This window comes from Phoenix dactylifera, chromosome 8, assembly GCF_051530095.1.
Source record: "Phoenix dactylifera cultivar Ajwa chromosome 8, Ajwa_hap1_PhDact_Kaust_v1.1, whole genome shotgun sequence".
Lineage (NCBI taxonomy): Eukaryota > Viridiplantae > Streptophyta > Magnoliopsida > Arecales > Arecaceae > Phoenix > Phoenix dactylifera.
Window position 1 is genome coordinate 29,552,103 of NC_143197.1, and position 17,386 is coordinate 29,569,488.

The 17,386-nt window shown below is 42.0% G+C and overlaps 2 protein-coding genes and 1 pseudogene across 7 annotated transcripts; 2 read left to right on the forward strand and 1 right to left on the reverse strand.

Moving 5' to 3' along the window:
- On the forward strand, nucleotides 1-1,715 carry LOC103714371 (uncharacterized). The gene is made up of 2 exons (XM_008801587.5): nucleotides 1-874; nucleotides 964-1,715. Exons 1-2 carry the CDS (start codon nucleotides 24-26, stop codon nucleotides 1,601-1,603), a joined length of 1,491 nt encoding a protein of 496 aa, XP_008799809.1. The 5' UTR covers nucleotides 1-23; the 3' UTR covers nucleotides 1,604-1,715.
- A 4,605-nt stretch (nucleotides 1,716-6,320) lies between these two features.
- Nucleotides 6,321-10,136, forward strand: LOC103714370 (exocyst complex component EXO70B1 pseudogene; annotated as a pseudogene). The gene has a single exon (XR_016396292.1). The product of XR_016396292.1 is annotated as an exocyst complex component EXO70B1 pseudogene (transcript).
- Nucleotides 10,137-12,706: 2,570 nt separating this feature from the next.
- LOC103714369 (uncharacterized) lies at nucleotides 12,707-16,684 on the reverse strand. Of its 5 annotated transcripts, none has more exons than XM_008801584.6 (4): nucleotides 16,489-16,684; nucleotides 15,878-15,931; nucleotides 15,412-15,609; nucleotides 12,707-13,939 (listed from the first exon to the last, which is right to left on the reverse strand). In XM_008801584.6, exon 4 carries the CDS (start codon nucleotides 13,786-13,788, stop codon nucleotides 12,997-12,999), a length of 792 nt encoding a protein of 263 aa, XP_008799806.4. In that variant the 5' UTR covers nucleotides 13,789-13,939; nucleotides 15,412-15,609; nucleotides 15,878-15,931; nucleotides 16,489-16,684; the 3' UTR covers nucleotides 12,707-12,996. The 5 variants fall into 5 exon arrangements, with proteins under 5 accessions (XP_008799806.4, XP_017700067.4, XP_088559584.2 ...); XM_017844578.5 differs by having other exon boundaries at nucleotides 15,412-15,612; XM_088703458.2 differs by having other exon boundaries at nucleotides 14,176-15,612.
- Between the last annotated feature and the right edge of the window lie 702 nt (nucleotides 16,685-17,386).

The window sequence follows — 17,386 nt, forward strand, 5'->3', positions numbered from 1 at the left end:
GAATTCCGCAATCGATTCATATCATGGCTTCTACTTGTCTTCCTGATATCTGGAGATGGATAAGAAACCTTCCCTCCACCAATCAATGGAATACAAACACCATTTCTCTTTGCATCTGTTCCTCAGAGTCAACAAGCCGATCCCTTAATCTGTCAGTCATCAAAAGCCTCCACAGACAAACACCACAAGTCACCTTCTCCATCTTTGCAGGCTTCCACATGCCTATTTACCTTTGGACATCCAATTCCTTCCGCCTGAACACCAAGGTCCAAGAGTACTTTGATGAAGACTTCATAACTCGTCTGTTCTGCAGCATCATCAATTCAGTCCTTAGGTATGGCTCCAATAAGAAAAGCCCCATCAGACAACCAGCAATGCAAATCAGTGTTGATTCCTCAGACATCTTCAATCTGGCATTCCTCAATCTTACTTTCCTAGTTTGCCTCTACGAACTTCGTCGGGACCTTCGCGCAGAATTCACAGACTCTCTGAGGCTTCAACTGGCTAGCTCGAGGTCCCAAGAAGCATCAAAGCTGTTGATGCGGGCCCTTGGATCCAACCTCGAAGAAAAATGGATGAGATCTATCAGCCTTGGCATCACTAATTGGATGATGGAGCTCCAAGCTTCAAATAGTCCTTTCACATCGCCCTCCGCATTGTTCTCATACGCCTCGTCAGAGAGCAGGCTATGGAAAGTGCAGCTGTACTGCCCAATGGCAGCCATGAGCATCGAAGATTCGAGCACAACGACTCCAGACGATCGCTTGGATTTCTCGCTGAAGTACCAGCAGTTCGAAGGTGTGATTCAGCTTGCGTACAAAATCATCTTTCGTCCGAGCTGGATCGAAGTGTCGGTCAGCGTGGATAACATAAGGTCAGTAGAATATCAGTTGCACTTCCAAGTTTTCAGAATCATAGAAGTCGAAGCGAACTTAATATATGTCTCTTTTTCCCCATGAATAGGTGTGATGTGTGCCCACTAGTATCTGATAGTCTGATGACTAGAAGAGGTTATGGACCTGAGGAGAAGCATTTCCCTTCTCGAATAACCTTGCAACTCACTCCAACCCTTCAGTCCGATGTGCTATCGGTATCGGTAAGCAAATCCACCGACAATCCTATCCAGGAAATTTCCACGGGGACGAGCCTCCAGGGCTCATTCGAACCCCCAAAGGCTTTGGGACTCTCAGTTACAGCTGCAGAAACTTTCACGATGAGCATGAAGCCTTGGAGATTTGAGCAATCAGTCCATGGAAACAGCGCGATCCTGAATTGGTTTCTTCATGGTGGCATCAATGGCAGAGAGATCTTCTCTTCCAAGCCTTCGAAGCTGATGTTATTTCGACCTAAAGCATGGTTCAGAAACAGGTACTCGAAGGCTTCCAGACCTTTCACAAGACAAGGAGGGGTGATCTTTGCTGGAGACGAGTATGGGGAGAGTGTGCGGTGGAAGGTGAGTGAAGAAGCCTTAGGGAAGACCATGGAGTGGGAACTCAGAGGGAGGATTTGGTTGAGCTACTGGCCTAACAAGCAAAGAACCTTTCACAGTGAAATTAGGGGGTTAGAGTTCAGGGAATTACTTTATCTTTCACTAGACAAATAGCTCAGGATCAAGATCCTTGTCTTTTAGATCTCGGTCCCTAAAAATAAAAACTGTGTCATTTATTTAGTCATTCTGTATAATGCAGGTCTAATTGGAGAGTATTGTTGGATCCTGACTTTATTGTTTATGTAACAACTCGAAACCTCACCCAAAATAGCTAGCCGAAAAGTATTATTTGGATTCCTTGATCCTGTATAAGTACCCAAAATCTATCCAGTGAATAACCAATGTGGGACTAAACACACGCCTACATGGTCCTCACATACTTTCCTTGTTCAAGCCTTGACATCCTCGTCAGGCTAAGGATTCAAATCTAATCACAAACACCACGATCGGCTCATGGTCAGCCCTAATGGATCCGTGCTGCAGTGTCCCTTAGTCCACACAGGTTATGAGCCGGGTCCGCTCTGATACCATTTGTAACAACCCAAAATCTCAGTTAAAATGGCTAATCGAAAGGTATTATTTGGATTACTTGATTCTGTATAAATACCTAATTAAAATCTACCCGGCGAATAACCGATGTGGGACTAAATACACACTCGCACAGGTCCTCACAAATTCAATGCAGCTAAATCTATATCGAACTTTGAGTTAACCGGATGAACACATTCTTTCACTAATAAAAGGCCATATTGTCCAGAAAATAGGATGTCAAATCAAAAAATCAGACATTCAAAATGACTGGAAATACATGGCAAACTGAAATCACAGTTTCACCAAGTTCTTTATTGATCTATGTACACAATGCATGCCCGCATGGCCAAACACACACCTTCGAGCACGTCCCGCATGCATGCGAGCATGCAGAAACTCACGCATCCACAACATCTTCTCCTACATGATAGAAGTCTCTCGGACATCTAATCAAAAGACCGAATTGGAAAGGCATTCAGGAATTGGAGTTGAATTGGAATTCAGAACATTTTGCGCGACCGCCAACGCTAGCAACATGAAGGACCACATGTCCCTCTGCATGCCATTAAATTCTGTCAGCAAAATAAGTAGATATAGGGCCTGAGTTTATGCTACATTCTCCTGCTTCTAAACACTCCTGCAAATCAAAAATAATGATCCAAAATGACTAGAGAATAAAGACCAAGCCTTGATTGAATACAAGAACACAGAACGTAATAATCAAGCAACATGCTGTGATGCTAATAGCTTGTGAGTATTACAGATAAATGGGATAAGAAGTTGAAGGGAATGTGTGCATCTCGTAGCATCTGACTATGTCATAGCAAGCAAGAATGATCATTTGCTAGTACTGTATGGAAGCATTTGTATCAACCTAAGGAGCTTAGAAGACAAAAGTTGCCCTGTTGTTAAATAGTGCCATTCCGGAACATTTAGGAAACTAGTCTATCAGAGTAGCTATGGAAAGCATACCAAAAATATGGGCATGATAGCATCAGAAGGTCAAAATCAAACTAGCAATTATTATAATGCCAAAGTTTTTGGTATCTTGTATCTGAGTTAAGATAAACATAAAGTGAGACACCTGAATGTTCTTCCCATCCTATTATTAGACAGATAAGCTAAACAGCAGAATGCACCCTTTTCTCATCCTCGGTGCCGCAGTAAGACTGAAACAAGAGCATTATTATACTGCTTTTACACACCATAAGGGTACCCAAAACATTGAAGCTAGCATTTGCAGATGTAGGAAGAAGAGATGAAAGATGAGAATATATCAGAGTCTTCAACTGACAATTGTGATAATAGTTACGGATAAATCTGTCAGTAGATATTCTTTTATATACATAAAGATTGACATGGAGGGATCTCAAAGCTAAGAAGATGACATGACATGGAAATAGTAGATATCCATGTCTATTGCTGATGTAAAGCATGCGAACACTCATGAGCATATTCTTGTGTCTGATGAGCCTAACGAAAAGGAAAATTGCAATGAAGAAATAATCAAAAATTATGTATACCCATCTTAGGGTCACTGAAGAAGCTGAGGTTGCTTGCCTTTGAGTCACAGAACTTGAGGAAGAAACGGGACTTGGGAATAGACAGTTTGGTCTCCAAAATTGTAGCAATTGCCGCACTAAGCTTCTTGTTTAGATCAGGATTCAGTCCTAAGATGGTAACTAGTTGACCATATGCTGCAGGTTGCTGGTTCCCCCCCAAAATGATATTGGAACAAAAAGTAAAGCACTCAGATCACAGACTTGACAGCTAAGGTTAAGAAAAAAATACAGCAAATTCATTAAGCAGCAATATGTTGGTAAGCTTAAATCAGTATTAATTCCACATGTTATGACCATTGTTGCTTCGGATACAAGGTGTGTCCACATGATGAAAGTAAGTGATAATTAGAAGAAACTATTAAGGGACACCGAGTAGTTACGATCATAATATACATTCTAATTTGAATCCCCCTTTCTTGTCCCTGACAAAAAAAAATCAAAGAAAATATCAGGTTGATCAAAAAGAAGAATAAAAATATGGATTCAGTTGCAAATTGTTAGACATATTATTCAGATTACTTTAAAATAAATAATTACAAGATGAAAAATATGTGGCCAATTACTAAGATGTTAAAAGGAAAACAAGATGAAAAGTGATCCACAAGCATTAAAAGGCATGGCCACCTGCAGCAAGATGATGGACACAATTAATGGAGTTACTTTTGGAGAAAAGTGCTGACATAGATAATGCTGAATGAATCAAGATCCATGCAACTGGCAGCATCAAAGTGATTAAAAAATAAGAATATTTCACATCAAAATGATCTAAAAGAAGCAGAACTCATTCTGTGACAGCCAGTTACCAGATTGCTAGCTGGAGAAAAGGATGAAAATCGACAATACTAAACAAATTGAAGCTCTGCTGAGATTTTACAATTGCAGAACAAAAAGTCTTTATGGTGGAAGCATGTCCATAGGCAGGCAGCATATGTTCGGAAAGCCACATATTATTACATTAAATTCCAGCACCCTTGCATATGTCTCTCTTTACTTCAAGGACTAGCAAAGAAGCAGGTAAATGCAAGTCAATCTAGAAGATATGGATTGCAAAGAATTAATGATGGACAGCCAAGGTAACATTCTAAAGCAGTAGAATATCTAAACACTTCGGCAGTTTTATGAGAATTATCTGCCACTCTTATTTAAAATCTAAGCCCCAAACACTACTGAAAATATGCTAAATGAGCAAGGGCAGAGAGAATTTATTCATTTCGTCAGAGCCAACCTCTATAGTCGGCAATGAGAACTTGTCGAAACAAGTGGTTGCTTGAAATTGTATATGATAATGTTGGTGCAAAAACATTTCAGCAGTGCTGAAACTAACTGTTAAATCATTCATGATGGATATGAGTTTGATGAGGAGGTGAATATGGATTAATAACTGTGAGAGCTATTTAAAGGTTAAAGGTTAAAACCCTTTGTTTTTTTGTGGGGTGGGGGAAGGGCAGAGGGTGGGGCAGGGCATGGGGACAAAGGAAGGGTAGGGGGTGGGGGAGGGCTAGGGTGAGAGGTAACTCACAAATTGGTGTGACCAATAAAGGTGGTGGAGAAATATCATGACAACCATTGTCATCCAAAATGAAGCAGAAGAAATAACACATGATATAAGATCATCTAGCTTTTGGCAGCAACCACTTTCATAGTTATACATAAGCTCATCGGCCAAAGAAGAAGAAGAAACAACTCATGACATTGAAGGATATGAGAAACTCTAAAAGGTCTGAGACAAACTAAATTTCAAACACAATGAGCAAGAAAGGGAGTATCAGATAAGATCCTCAAATGACATCAAAATTGTATGATTTAAGTATATCAATGCAATCACCACATTATCAACAAAGTTAGAAGGCTATGGTGTGAAAACAAGTTCAGTTTTAGGATTTGGATGCCTAAAACAGAAATTTTGATAAAAATGGTTGCTAATTTTGATATTTTTTTTTATGGGGATTATTTCATGAAAAAAAAAACCCTAACTTTTTCAATAGCCTAATTGAGTTGAACTTTATTTTCAAGCATTGTTTGGTTACTGATCAAGGTCGATGCTAAATGTTTGAGGTTCCAAATGAATGAGCACTTCATTTGCAACCCCTTTATGCATGAAGCTAGCTGTCCGATGGCACCAGTGAATGGCAAGTTATCTATGGAAAATAACAAACCGATACATCTTGGTCTCTTCTCCAAGAGACCACTCAAAAAAGAAAAAAAGAAAAAAAAAGTGATGTCCCTTTTTCTCATCATATAGCTCATCCTAAAAGTCTCAAAAAAGCTAATACAATAGATTTAATTTATGCATATATAGTTTATTAACTACTGCCGATAATAAAGGACATCCATTTTTTTAAAAAAATTCTGGGTGAAGTGTGGAAACTAAACTCAACTTTGATGGCTGCACACCTATAACTCAAGTACCACAAAGAAAACAAAAGCAAGTAACTCAGCAAGTTATTCTAGTTTTGAAAACCATCAGATCCTTATATATATATATATATATATATATATATATATATATATATATGTTGGTGATCCCTTCATTGTTGATTCACAAAATTCACTATAACATTCCATAACACAATTTGGATCTGGTCCAACATAACCTAGGCAATAAAACATACATATCTGACATTGTTTATATGAGAATTATCTCGTTTAAGATAGAAAACTAGAATTTTTTTAGAATGATTAAGATATCCCAATTTCTCAAATGATATAGTTATGACTTTCTTATACGTCGATTTTTTGGTAAAATTATATATTGATTTTGATATTTGATAGTTATAAAACTGATAAGACTATGATAAATAGTCTTAATCTATGTAATATTTAGTTTCAGTTAAACTAGTCCAAATGGACTTACGTAGGAGACCACCCCTCACCGTGTTGGCCAATATATTACAGCTGTATGGTTTACGTAAACCAATACATTAATCTCAAGTTCGGTCAGCAACTAAGAATAGGGTGGTTTCGTGAAAACCATGGTCCCAAACCAGTTGCTTTACTATGATGCCGTCAAAGAATGTTACATCAGGCCTGGTTCTGGTTTCATAAGGACTTAGAGAGTTGGGACTTTTTTCAATAGAGGATAGATTTGGATCAGATCAACTTGCTTAGATTCATTGATAGACGGTAGACGGATAAAATTTATTTAGACCTTTGAACTATTTAATTTTTATTTTAACCTGTTTAATAGTTGAGTAAGATGAGATCATGACTAAGATCATTTAATTCATTTAAGATATGCTTAACTCCTTTAAAATCTATTTAACCCGTTTGTATCCTGGCTTCTGCAACCTACTTAATATATTTAAATACATTTAATTCATTAAAAATTCATTAAATCTTGTCTATCCCACCTGACGTGGTTCAACTTGTTAGGTTGACTTAGATTCTCTATAAGATAAACTTATAAACAAGCTTTGGATTTTACTATGTTTAATGAATAGATCTCATTTGGATTGATAAATTTTAACCTGACGTGCATTCAAGCAGACCTACCCTATTCCCGGAAGGAAAAAAATAAACTAAAAAGATCCGAAGGTCACGAGAGAATAAAACTATAAGCGGTAAAAGCATGTTGAAGAGTCAAACATCCGCTGGCTGAACGGTCGATCACGGTATCTTCCTTTCCAGAAAATTCCGACAGCTCCCATCTTTTCCTTTAGTCCCTGTCTTATCCGATAAAGTATTTTGGGGCGCAATCATGTCACCAAATGCATCTCCTGCACACGTATCATAAATCCGATGGGTCAGGAAATCCCAGAATCTCACCAATGAGCTGGTGCCATATGACATGGAGAACAAGTTTGGTGCAGTAGCTGGGCCCTGTAGGAAAGTCTCCCCCAGATCTACGTCCCAGCTCCGATCCCTACCGTCCATCTCAACAACGCACTCTTATGGATTCCCGTTGTTTTCCGGCCGCGCGCCAGCTCTCTCGAGTTTCAAAGAGCCGATCTCAAGCGGTAATATACTCCGCAGACAAACTAGAAACCTCAAATCCTCCCACGCCGACATCCATCTACCAGATAATCCGGAACTAATCCTACGGTTCATACTCACTGAAGAGGGCGACATATTCTAGATTAAAGCAATGACGAGGAGCACCAGCTGTAACACTGACTAAGTAAAACTTAGTCATAAAATTACAAGAATTGCCATTATGGAGGCGGCTCAGCTGTCGCTTTCGTTTCCACCTTCTCTTCTTCTTCTTCCGCTCTCTCTCTCTCTCCGCGTTATTTCCTTTTCGTCTTTCGTCTGCCAACCACCTGACGTCTACTCGGAAAACCGCGTTCTTTTATCCCCAGATACTCTCCCCCACCCAATCCAAACCCTAAACCTAACCCTATCTTCGAAGGCCCTAATTCTCGCGTGCTGGCCATGGAGGACGAAGGCAAGTGACGGCCGGAGTGTTGGCGGTGGCGGAAGTGGGAAGGGAGTGGTGGAGAGGTTTCCAACTGGAATGGCCGCGGAGAACGGCGAGGATAAGCTGCTCGCCGCCGTCCGCCATATAGCCAAGACGCTGGGCCGGACGGAGACCATGGCCGATGACATCCTCCAGATCTTCTCCACCTTCGACGGCCGCTTGTCCCGCGAGAGGCTTTCCGAGAAGCAGCAAGAAGACGGCATCCTCGGCGATGGTGGAGGCGGGGGCGTCGCCGCTGGCGACGACCGCCTATCGCTCTCGTCCGTCGACCGGACGCTCCGGTCTCTGGACCGCCAGATCTCCCGTTTCGTAGCCTCGGAACGGTTGATCTGGTCCAACTCCGCCGATGCGTCGGCGTTTCTCGAGGCGGTCGACGATCTGTTGGCCACGATCCATGATCTCGAACCGCCGGCGCCGGGGAACAAGCCGCTGCTCGACCGGGCGGATAATCTGCTCCAGAAATGTATGCTCCGGCTCGAGGACGAGTTCCGCTCGCTGATCGAGCGATCAGACGCTGGATTGCCGTTGGATGCGCCGGCGGCGGTGTCGTCGCCGTTCGATTCGGACGGGGAGGATAGCGACGGCGACGACGGCCGGGTCCCGGTGGCTCACCCGGTCACGGATTACGACATCATCATCGACGCCCTCCCACCGGGCACCGTCTCCGACCTCCACGAGATCGCGCGGCGGATGGTGGCTGCCGGCTTCGGCCGGGAGTGCGCCGAGGTCTACGCTCTCGCCCACCGGGATTTCGTCGAGGAGAGCGTCGCCCGGCTGGGTATCCGCCCCCGTACCGCCGAGGAGGTCCAGGGCACGCGTCGGGCCGACCTCGAGGAAGAGATAGCCCGTTGGATCAAAGCCTTCAAGATGGTCTTCCGCATCCTGATTCCCAGCGAACGCCGCCTCTGCGACCGGATCTTCGCTGGCCTGCCCCCCTTCGCCGACCTCGCCTTCGCCGCCGTCTCTCGCGCTTCGGCGATCCAGCTCCTCTCCTTCGCCGATGCCGTCGCCATCGGGAACCGAGCACCAGAACGCCTTTTTCGGGTCGTCGACATGTACGAGGCGGTGCGGGACCTCATCCCGGACCTCGACCTCCTCTTTTCCGACCAGTACTCCACCTTCCTCCGGACGGAGGCTGCGACCGTCTCGAAGTCCCTGGCGGCGGCTATCCGGGGGATCTTCATGGAACTGGAGAACCTAATCCGGCGAGATCCGGCGCTTGCCTCCGTGCCCGGTGGAGGCCTCCACCCGATCACCCGCTACGTGATGAACTACCTCCGGGCGGCCTGCGTCTCCCGGCGAACCCTCGAGGAGGTCATGGAGGAAGACACCGGAACCGCCTCCCCGCCCGATCCGGACCGTCCGTCCTCTTCCCTCGCTGTCCAGATCTCGTGGATGATGGACGTCCTCCAGGGGAATCTCGAGGTGAAGTCCAGGATCTATCGCGAGCCGTCGCTGAGCTACATCTTTCTGATGAACAACGGGCGGTACATCATCCAGAAGGTGCGGGACAGCGAGCTGAGTGTACTCCTCGGGGAGGAGTGGATCAGACGGCAGATGGCGAGGGTCCGGCGGTGGGGCATCGAGTACCAGAGGGCCACGTGGAGCAAGGTGATCGCGGTGCTACGGACGGACGGGGCGACCGGATCGGCGTCGGCGAAGGCGATGCGCGAGCGGCTTCGGGTTTTTAACGCGTATTTCGACGAGATATATCGGGCGCAGACCGCGTGGGTCGTGGCGGACGAGCAGCTGAAGACGGAGCTCAGGATATCGGTGTCGGAGCTGGTCCTGCCGGCGTATCGGAATTTCTTGGGTCGGTACCGGAACGCCGGGGAGATGGGGAAGCACGCGGAGAAGCACGCCCGGTACAGCGAGGAGGACGTGGAAGCAAGGATTGGGGAGCTGTTCGAGGGAACGGGGAAGAGATCGTAGGGCGATTAGGCAAATAAACTAGATGTTTGGGTTATATTTTAATCAAATATAACTTTATGTACATTGGCTGTTGGGCTTTGGAGTTAGTTTGGATTGTAGCAATTGGGATGTAGTTGGTGTGTATATTAGGGGTGGAATGCCCTAAGAGATACTAATTTGTGAAATTTGTTATGATTTATTAGTTGACTATATTTTTCGAGCTCCAGTGATTTCGTACCGGCTGCTTTCTTTTCAAGGTTTTGGTTACCATTAATAACTTACTGAGTTAACAATGAGGAATTGTGTATCGTCTGTTCCATAACCATCCATTCAATCACCTGGCACCCCATTATAATGGATACGTCATTCATAATGTGCAACGACAAGGGTCTCGATCGTGTCGTTCTACTGGAATGGACAATCCGACGTGATGCAAAGATCACAGGTTTATCATGGAGGAAGGTGCAAGCTAGAAATGGTCGACTGTGGGATCCAATATGATGGACTGAGAAAGATATTTTATGATACTCCAATCTGAAGTTGGAAGTCAATGTGCCAGTTATCAATCATGCAAAACTTGTACCAACATTGGAAGTTTTGCATGGCAATGACGTCGATGCGATGCTGAGCTTATCCCCGAGAATATTCTTCTCTATTAGCCTCTCTGCATCAATGGACCGAGCAGGTGCTGCTGCAGCATCTCCTACATAGAATGCTGCTTTTCATCCATCAAAATAAGTTTCTGATTAAAATTAAATCAGATTTGGAGACTTGGTTACAGTAGGGTGAATCTTTATTCAGATCCGATCAAGCATAAATTGGACAATAAGAATCTTTCTTGATCCGAATTATAGGATATGATCTATTATTTCTAAATTGCTTATACATTAAAAATTATAAATTTAGATACTTCTAATATTTGCATCAAACTGACAAAAAATTAAATAATCTTAAATACTATGAAATAATTTTTTTTTTTTGATTGCAAGTAGAAAGTTTTTATCATACTCATGTGCTAAAATATATGATAAAGTATTTAAATTAAAAATATATTTTATTAACTCTTATCTATGAATATTAAAATGTATATATTAAATTAATAGATCATAATGCTTAGATGATTGCAAAATACGATGTGATCTCAATTTAATCGATTATTTTTTAACCTATTTGATGCATAGGTTAGAAACTGCTGAAACATATTTTTTATTTTTAAGCATATAAATAATGCAAGATCCCTACATATTAGACTCCGGGAGTAGAAGGAGACTGATATTTTATGATTCTTTAATACTAGATAATTCTCACTTGCCTCCAATATAGGTGACGGAGTTGAGATGGTTATCCAACAAATTACGGCCATAGCTGCATCGCCCCTACCAACCATTATCATACACAATGAATTTTTAATAATAACTATTATTTCATCGTAATGACAGTTACACAGGAACAATGATGGTTGTTATTTAACATTTTCACCATTCACCTAATAAAATTACATTTTTTTTAAAATTAAAATCTAATTATCAGCTCAGAAAAGTTTTCATTTAATTCAACATTGTTATTATCGAATATTTTTTTATATATATATTTTCTTCCAAATATACCCCATCCAAGGTAAATATAACAGTTGTGAATTGTGATTTTGACAGCATCAACATTGTGGGAAAGCAAAATTATATTTAAAATCACAAGTGGCGCGGATGATTTGAGAGGCAAGCGGGTCCAATGGCCCCCCGGGGAGGCATAATTTAAGGGGCCTGACGGCTTTGAGCCTATGTTGGTTCGAAGTAAATGAACGCTCCCTTTGAGCCACGGTTCTCTTTTATATTTGAGCATGGGTACAAGATAATGTTTTCTTTGCCTAAAAGCAAAGAAAGAAATCCTCCAAGTAGGCTGAAACCAAAAGCCCAAGAAGGTGGGATGATGATCTTGCCAGGTCTCGAAACAGAGGACTGAAGTGCCATAAATTCTTTGTCAATTAAAACAATGAGAAAAGCACCATTCAGAGTAGATCACTGTTAAGAGGGTGGCGATTTAATGATACAAATTTCCTCGCACCAATTGAAACAAACGCCAAACGGGTTTTATACTAGTTTTGGAGAGAATGTCAAATGGCTCAGTTGATGAAGTCATTAGATATTGATATCAGTGACCTAGATTTAAATCCTTCATTTTTCATTTCATTTTCTTTTTTATTTATATTAATAAAATTTCTATTAACATGAAATATTAAATAATATTATGAAAATGAAAATAATTTAACGACAAGATTTATTGTCGTTTCTTGCATGTCTCTTTAAGAATGTAAACCAGCAAAAGAATGAAGCTGCATTCATTTCTTGCTAAACACTTAAAGTCTGTTTCCCCGACAGATAGTGCAAGGCGCGAAAGAACAAGCAACGGCTTTTGCCGTTGCGTATTAGCGCAGCCGTTTTCTTTTTCGTAGCGCGTTAGTTTTGAGGCTGCGCCCCTCCGTTTTTCACCTTAAAACGCGGCGTCAAGGGCATATAGACTTTAGGACCTGGCTTCCCTGTCCTCTGGGAGGCATCGCACGCCCACACAAAATCCTTCACATTTGTTGTCTACCCGCAGCTCTTGTATGTCTTCCTAGGGAGGTAAGAAGGAGAATGTAGTCAAAATATATGCGTTTTACAAACTGCAAACCTCTCCTAAGAGCGAATTTTCTGGAAAAGGGCTGTAGCCAAACTTTAACAAGAAAGTTAAAAGCATGAACACTATGAATAACTTCATTAATACTGCCTCAAATCTTAAAATGTATAATCCACTTGAAGCTTTATTTAGACTGGATATAAAAGTGTATCTCATTTCAATTATTCCAAACCTGTATGTAAGGAATCAAAATTTTCACTTTAACTGTATACCAAAAATCAAAAACCCTTTTGCACTGCAAGAACATGGCAGCCAAGTTCCCATTCTGACAAAAATTTAAAAAAAAACACCAGGAAGAACCAGCTTATTTCTATCTAATACTACAAATAACCTTTTTTGAGTATAAATACAGATGATAAATTGTATAGATAAATTTCTCTAACTCTACAACCTAGGTGATTCTGGGAACAGCCTCACCAGTCGTGAAATTCCAGTTCAGGAATGCCCTGGTCATTGGTAAGCCCATATTCCATATCTTGATTCATATGTCTGATAAAATCGCAGTCATCAACCATGTCAGCCGGTGTTTGCTCCATTGGACACCAGGTTCCCAGGCTCTTCCCATCTGAACTCTGAATTCCGAGTGTGAGAGCTGAAGGAGTGCCGTAATGCCCGATGGTATTTGCATCCACGCTTCCAACCTGGTCTTCCTCGCTCTTCATATTCTGGGTGGTAGTGGTGCTATTCGATGGATACGAGTCCATATTCGCCAGTATATCTTCAATGCCAAACATGTCCTGGGGTAGATCCTGTAAGGAATCAAAATGTTTAAAAAGCTCCTCATCTGCCTCAGTCTTCGCCATGCTCGTAACAGGTTGTTCTGCAGTTGATTGTGGAGGGTTGACACTTCTTGTTTCATCTCCTGCTTCTAGTTTTGGAGCCTCAACTCCTGATTCCTCAACACCAGAAACGTTGGAATGCTGTGACATGGTTGTTGTAGATTCATAGGATGCTGCATTTGCCAAGGTTGTATCTTTAGCTGCAATCCCGCATTCAGGGAGATTGAGGCGGGCACAGGGACCATACATAGCCCTTGCAGCTTCGTCATAGGCCATAGCAGCGTCCAATGCAGTGTTAAAGGTTCCAAGCCATAGGCGGCTGCCCCGGTTGGGCTCTCGGATCTCTGCAACCCACTTGCCCCAAGTACGCTGCCTCACACCACGGTAATTACAGTGCGAATTTTCTGGGCCTCCTTTTCCTTGCATGCATCCTTTCCTAGAACCCTTAGCAGGCACTCTCCGGGCATATTTATCAACATCACTGGAGCAGTCCAGTTGCCTGTTTAGCTCTCTCCACTTGGCAATTACCTCCGCTACAGGATGGGAGCCATCGTGCCGATTTCGCACCCTTTTCTTCCTGGAAGCAAAGCAAATAGACAGACAAGCCATTAAGCAGGAGATAAAAGGATCATCAGGTACAAGAATACTAGAGTAGTACGCACGGCACTCAGTATTGGATAACATGGAGAAGTGAATTGGCAAATTTAACGAAAATAAACAAAAATATTCAAACAATCTCTGAAAATATCAGATAAACAACGTTCCACTTCCATGATCAACAAAAAAATAGCTAGCCTTGCTACAATCTCTTACCTCTGTAAGCACAAATATCCAAAGAGACGTTAGAAGCAGACTTTCTGCAGAATACCCGAGGCAAACTATCTATATCAAAGATTAGCGTGAATATTTTAGCTAATTGCAACCAATTTTCCAATACTACTTGATTGTATATAAGATCATATACATATTTGCTTACATGGTCGCTTTCAAAGTACATATCCAATTGACAGATCATGAATCGGAGCAGCCTTTTCTTAAACTCAAGACTTCCATATTATCTGGGAGATTAATAGCCAGCTCAAAATCAAAATTGTCTTTTGGCTCCTCTTACAAAATAGGATTGCAACTTCGGATAATTTATCCAAGAGGAATATACATGGGAATAATACATGTATAGACTTTGTCGCATCCAAGATTAAACCATCCTGAACCCTTCCCTTGATATGTCATGACCCTGGGATATCGTGGAGTTGCATATTTTGGCTTTCTGGGTATCATCATCAGCCTTCCCTCCTTCGAAGTTTTTGCTCATCTAAGAGAGAGCTGTTCTAGCAAGGATTATACCAGTTTGGGATCAGTTAATTCTTCAACAACACAGAGCATGATAGAAAAACGTTGGAAGCTTGCATGCTGGTTCTTTATCTTCTTGGGTTTCTGTGCTTCGAGAGAAAACTTTCAAAGACTATGGGGCTTCTAACGGCTTCAAACCTACTCTGTTTTCCTCCTTCCCTTGCTTCCCTTCTTACAGCTTCAAACTTAAGGCCTCTAATGTACCCTTTTCTTGATCCTAGTAAATTGGTGATGGTCTCCATCTTTACATCCAAGAGGGTTTTCTTTTTTTAATAAAAAGAAAGAGAGCACAAGACCTCCACCTCATTTTATATAATAAGGTTGGACTCGGAGCTATTCCTACAACTAAGCTTATATGTGTACCTATGAACTTCTCTTCTGAAGAAAAGCACACAATCTAGCAGTCACAGAGCCAGAGTTTTTGTAGTCTTACCACCAAAGGCAACCCTAGGATATGGAGATACTACTATTCCTAATAAACAGTGGGGTTGCCATCACCAAAGTTTTAAACCCTAGACCTCTCCCAAGTGGATAGGGGTGTCAACGAGCTAAGGTTGGTTGATAAAATATGGAGATACTAGTCTTAATTTCATGAGAGTATATACATTTGGTTTAGTCATATCTCATTGTAACACATATCCTTCATAACTTTGAAGTCCTGATGCTTCCAATGCATCCAAAAAAAAAAAAAGGACTTACAACTATCTGGAGAAGTGTCGGAAGAAAGGTATGAGATTTAACTCTCTAGTCTGAACAATGGAAAGCCTTCAATGCTCCAACAAAACAATCTCACTTTTAATACCAGAAAGTGTTGGAGCTGGTACTGATGTTGAATTCTCCTAAAGCAACCTACGTGTGGCATTTATGTGGCTGATAAAGCACAGTCCAACAAAAGTTCTGCTGCCATAAATACAAAAGGAATGAGTTTTGCAAAAAGTAAATTCTTACTCATAGTAGACAAAGTAATGTGTAATGTTTGTATGCATAGAGTTTTTTAATCTAAGCTGTTACATGTTCAGTCTCTGATGATTGATGGCGAAACGATATTTCAACGAAATGCTGCTGATATGGAGATTTTTTTTGCTTTTTTTTTTTTTTGTTTGTTTTTTTGAGTAGATGTTGCCGATATGGAGATAAAAGAACTGGGTTTTTTAAAAATCCATACCTAGTAGCATGATGCAATCAAGTCACCCCCGATGCCATTCCTGCTCTCCCAAATCTAGTTCCGCACAAGTCACAAGCACAAATCAGAAGAGCATGTGATCCATAAACAGAGAAAAGTAGCGAAAAGAATACACTGAGGATAAATATACACAGAATTGCAAGAAACGTTAAACTTCTTACCACCTTACGCTTTTTAACATTTATGACCAAGCCTAGCCCATTCCACCCAATTATTTTAAATTTTAACGACTAAGATCTTGCTCCCCCCTTTCTTCTACTCCCAAATGAAACATTTCTAGCAAGAGTTAACTATAACCGATTTCAATAGTTCAAAGTGAAACCCTTCATCCATCTCTAAGATTTCAGTCGTTAACTATCACTATATTGATTTCTACCAAAAATCAAATATTTCCCTCAAAAAATCACCCATCACATGGACGAACAACTAGTTATCGAAAAAGTTTCATGGAAATCAGATGCCACTGCTCCAAGAATTCAAAAATCCAGACGAAACGACAGCACAAAAAAAAAAAAAAAAAAACCCAAGATTGATCGCAAGAAACATAGTTTGGAAAACGGAACAGAATCAAAGATTGATCGAAGTTTTCTCACCTTTCGTTCCCCGACATACGGCGAACAACTCCTCCAGAAAAAGAATTTGGAAGCCCTTTGATCTCTCTATCTTCTTTGATCTTTTCTCTGCTGGGATTATTTCTCTCTCACGAGTTCTCCGTTCTCTCTCTCTCTCTCTCCCTCCCCGCTCCTTCCTCTTACTTGCTGGCGAAGAAAACTCCCCCAGCCTTCGACTCGCAACTTTATTTATAGACGCCTCTTTCTGGATAACTCCAAAACCCAGCACGAATCTTGATAACGTGGCTCTGACCGTGCCCCTTCCGTGGCCCGACGCCGGGCCGTTGCTTTTAACACGTGGCGTGGGAGTTTCCAGAGGCGACAACGAAGCCCGATCCGATCCCCCCCGCCCCCTATCGTTTCCTTGGCCACGAAGCTTGGTGTAAAATAACATTTCCTCACCGTCGTCGTCCCAGATCCGAAATCCGGCCTTCGCCGGGAAAAATTATTTCGGATAGATGTATTGCGGTGGGCTCATCATTTAGCCGCGCGCTAACACGTCTCGGTGATTGATGGCGTGCACCAGCGTAGTGCGCCCAATAATTTCTCCTTAGGATGACCCAAGCAGCACCATAGAAAGCATTACCCTACGACCGGCATCATGGTGGAAACCTGTGGTTGTGCAGGAACTCTTTAGCCCAGCCATCCATTGAGTCCACGCATACATAAACGAATAGGTCTAAATGGGCGCGCCGATTGAAATCATCGATTATTTATTTTTCGACTACTTGACATGCAAAAAATGAAATAACTAAGTTAAAAAGAGGAGGTCCGTCTTCAGTGTCCCAATAGAAACCGCAAATTTTTTGGTTGATCATATTCATATATTTACGATTTATGTGATTGTATCGATGCTACCAATGGGCTTTTCTTTCCATTG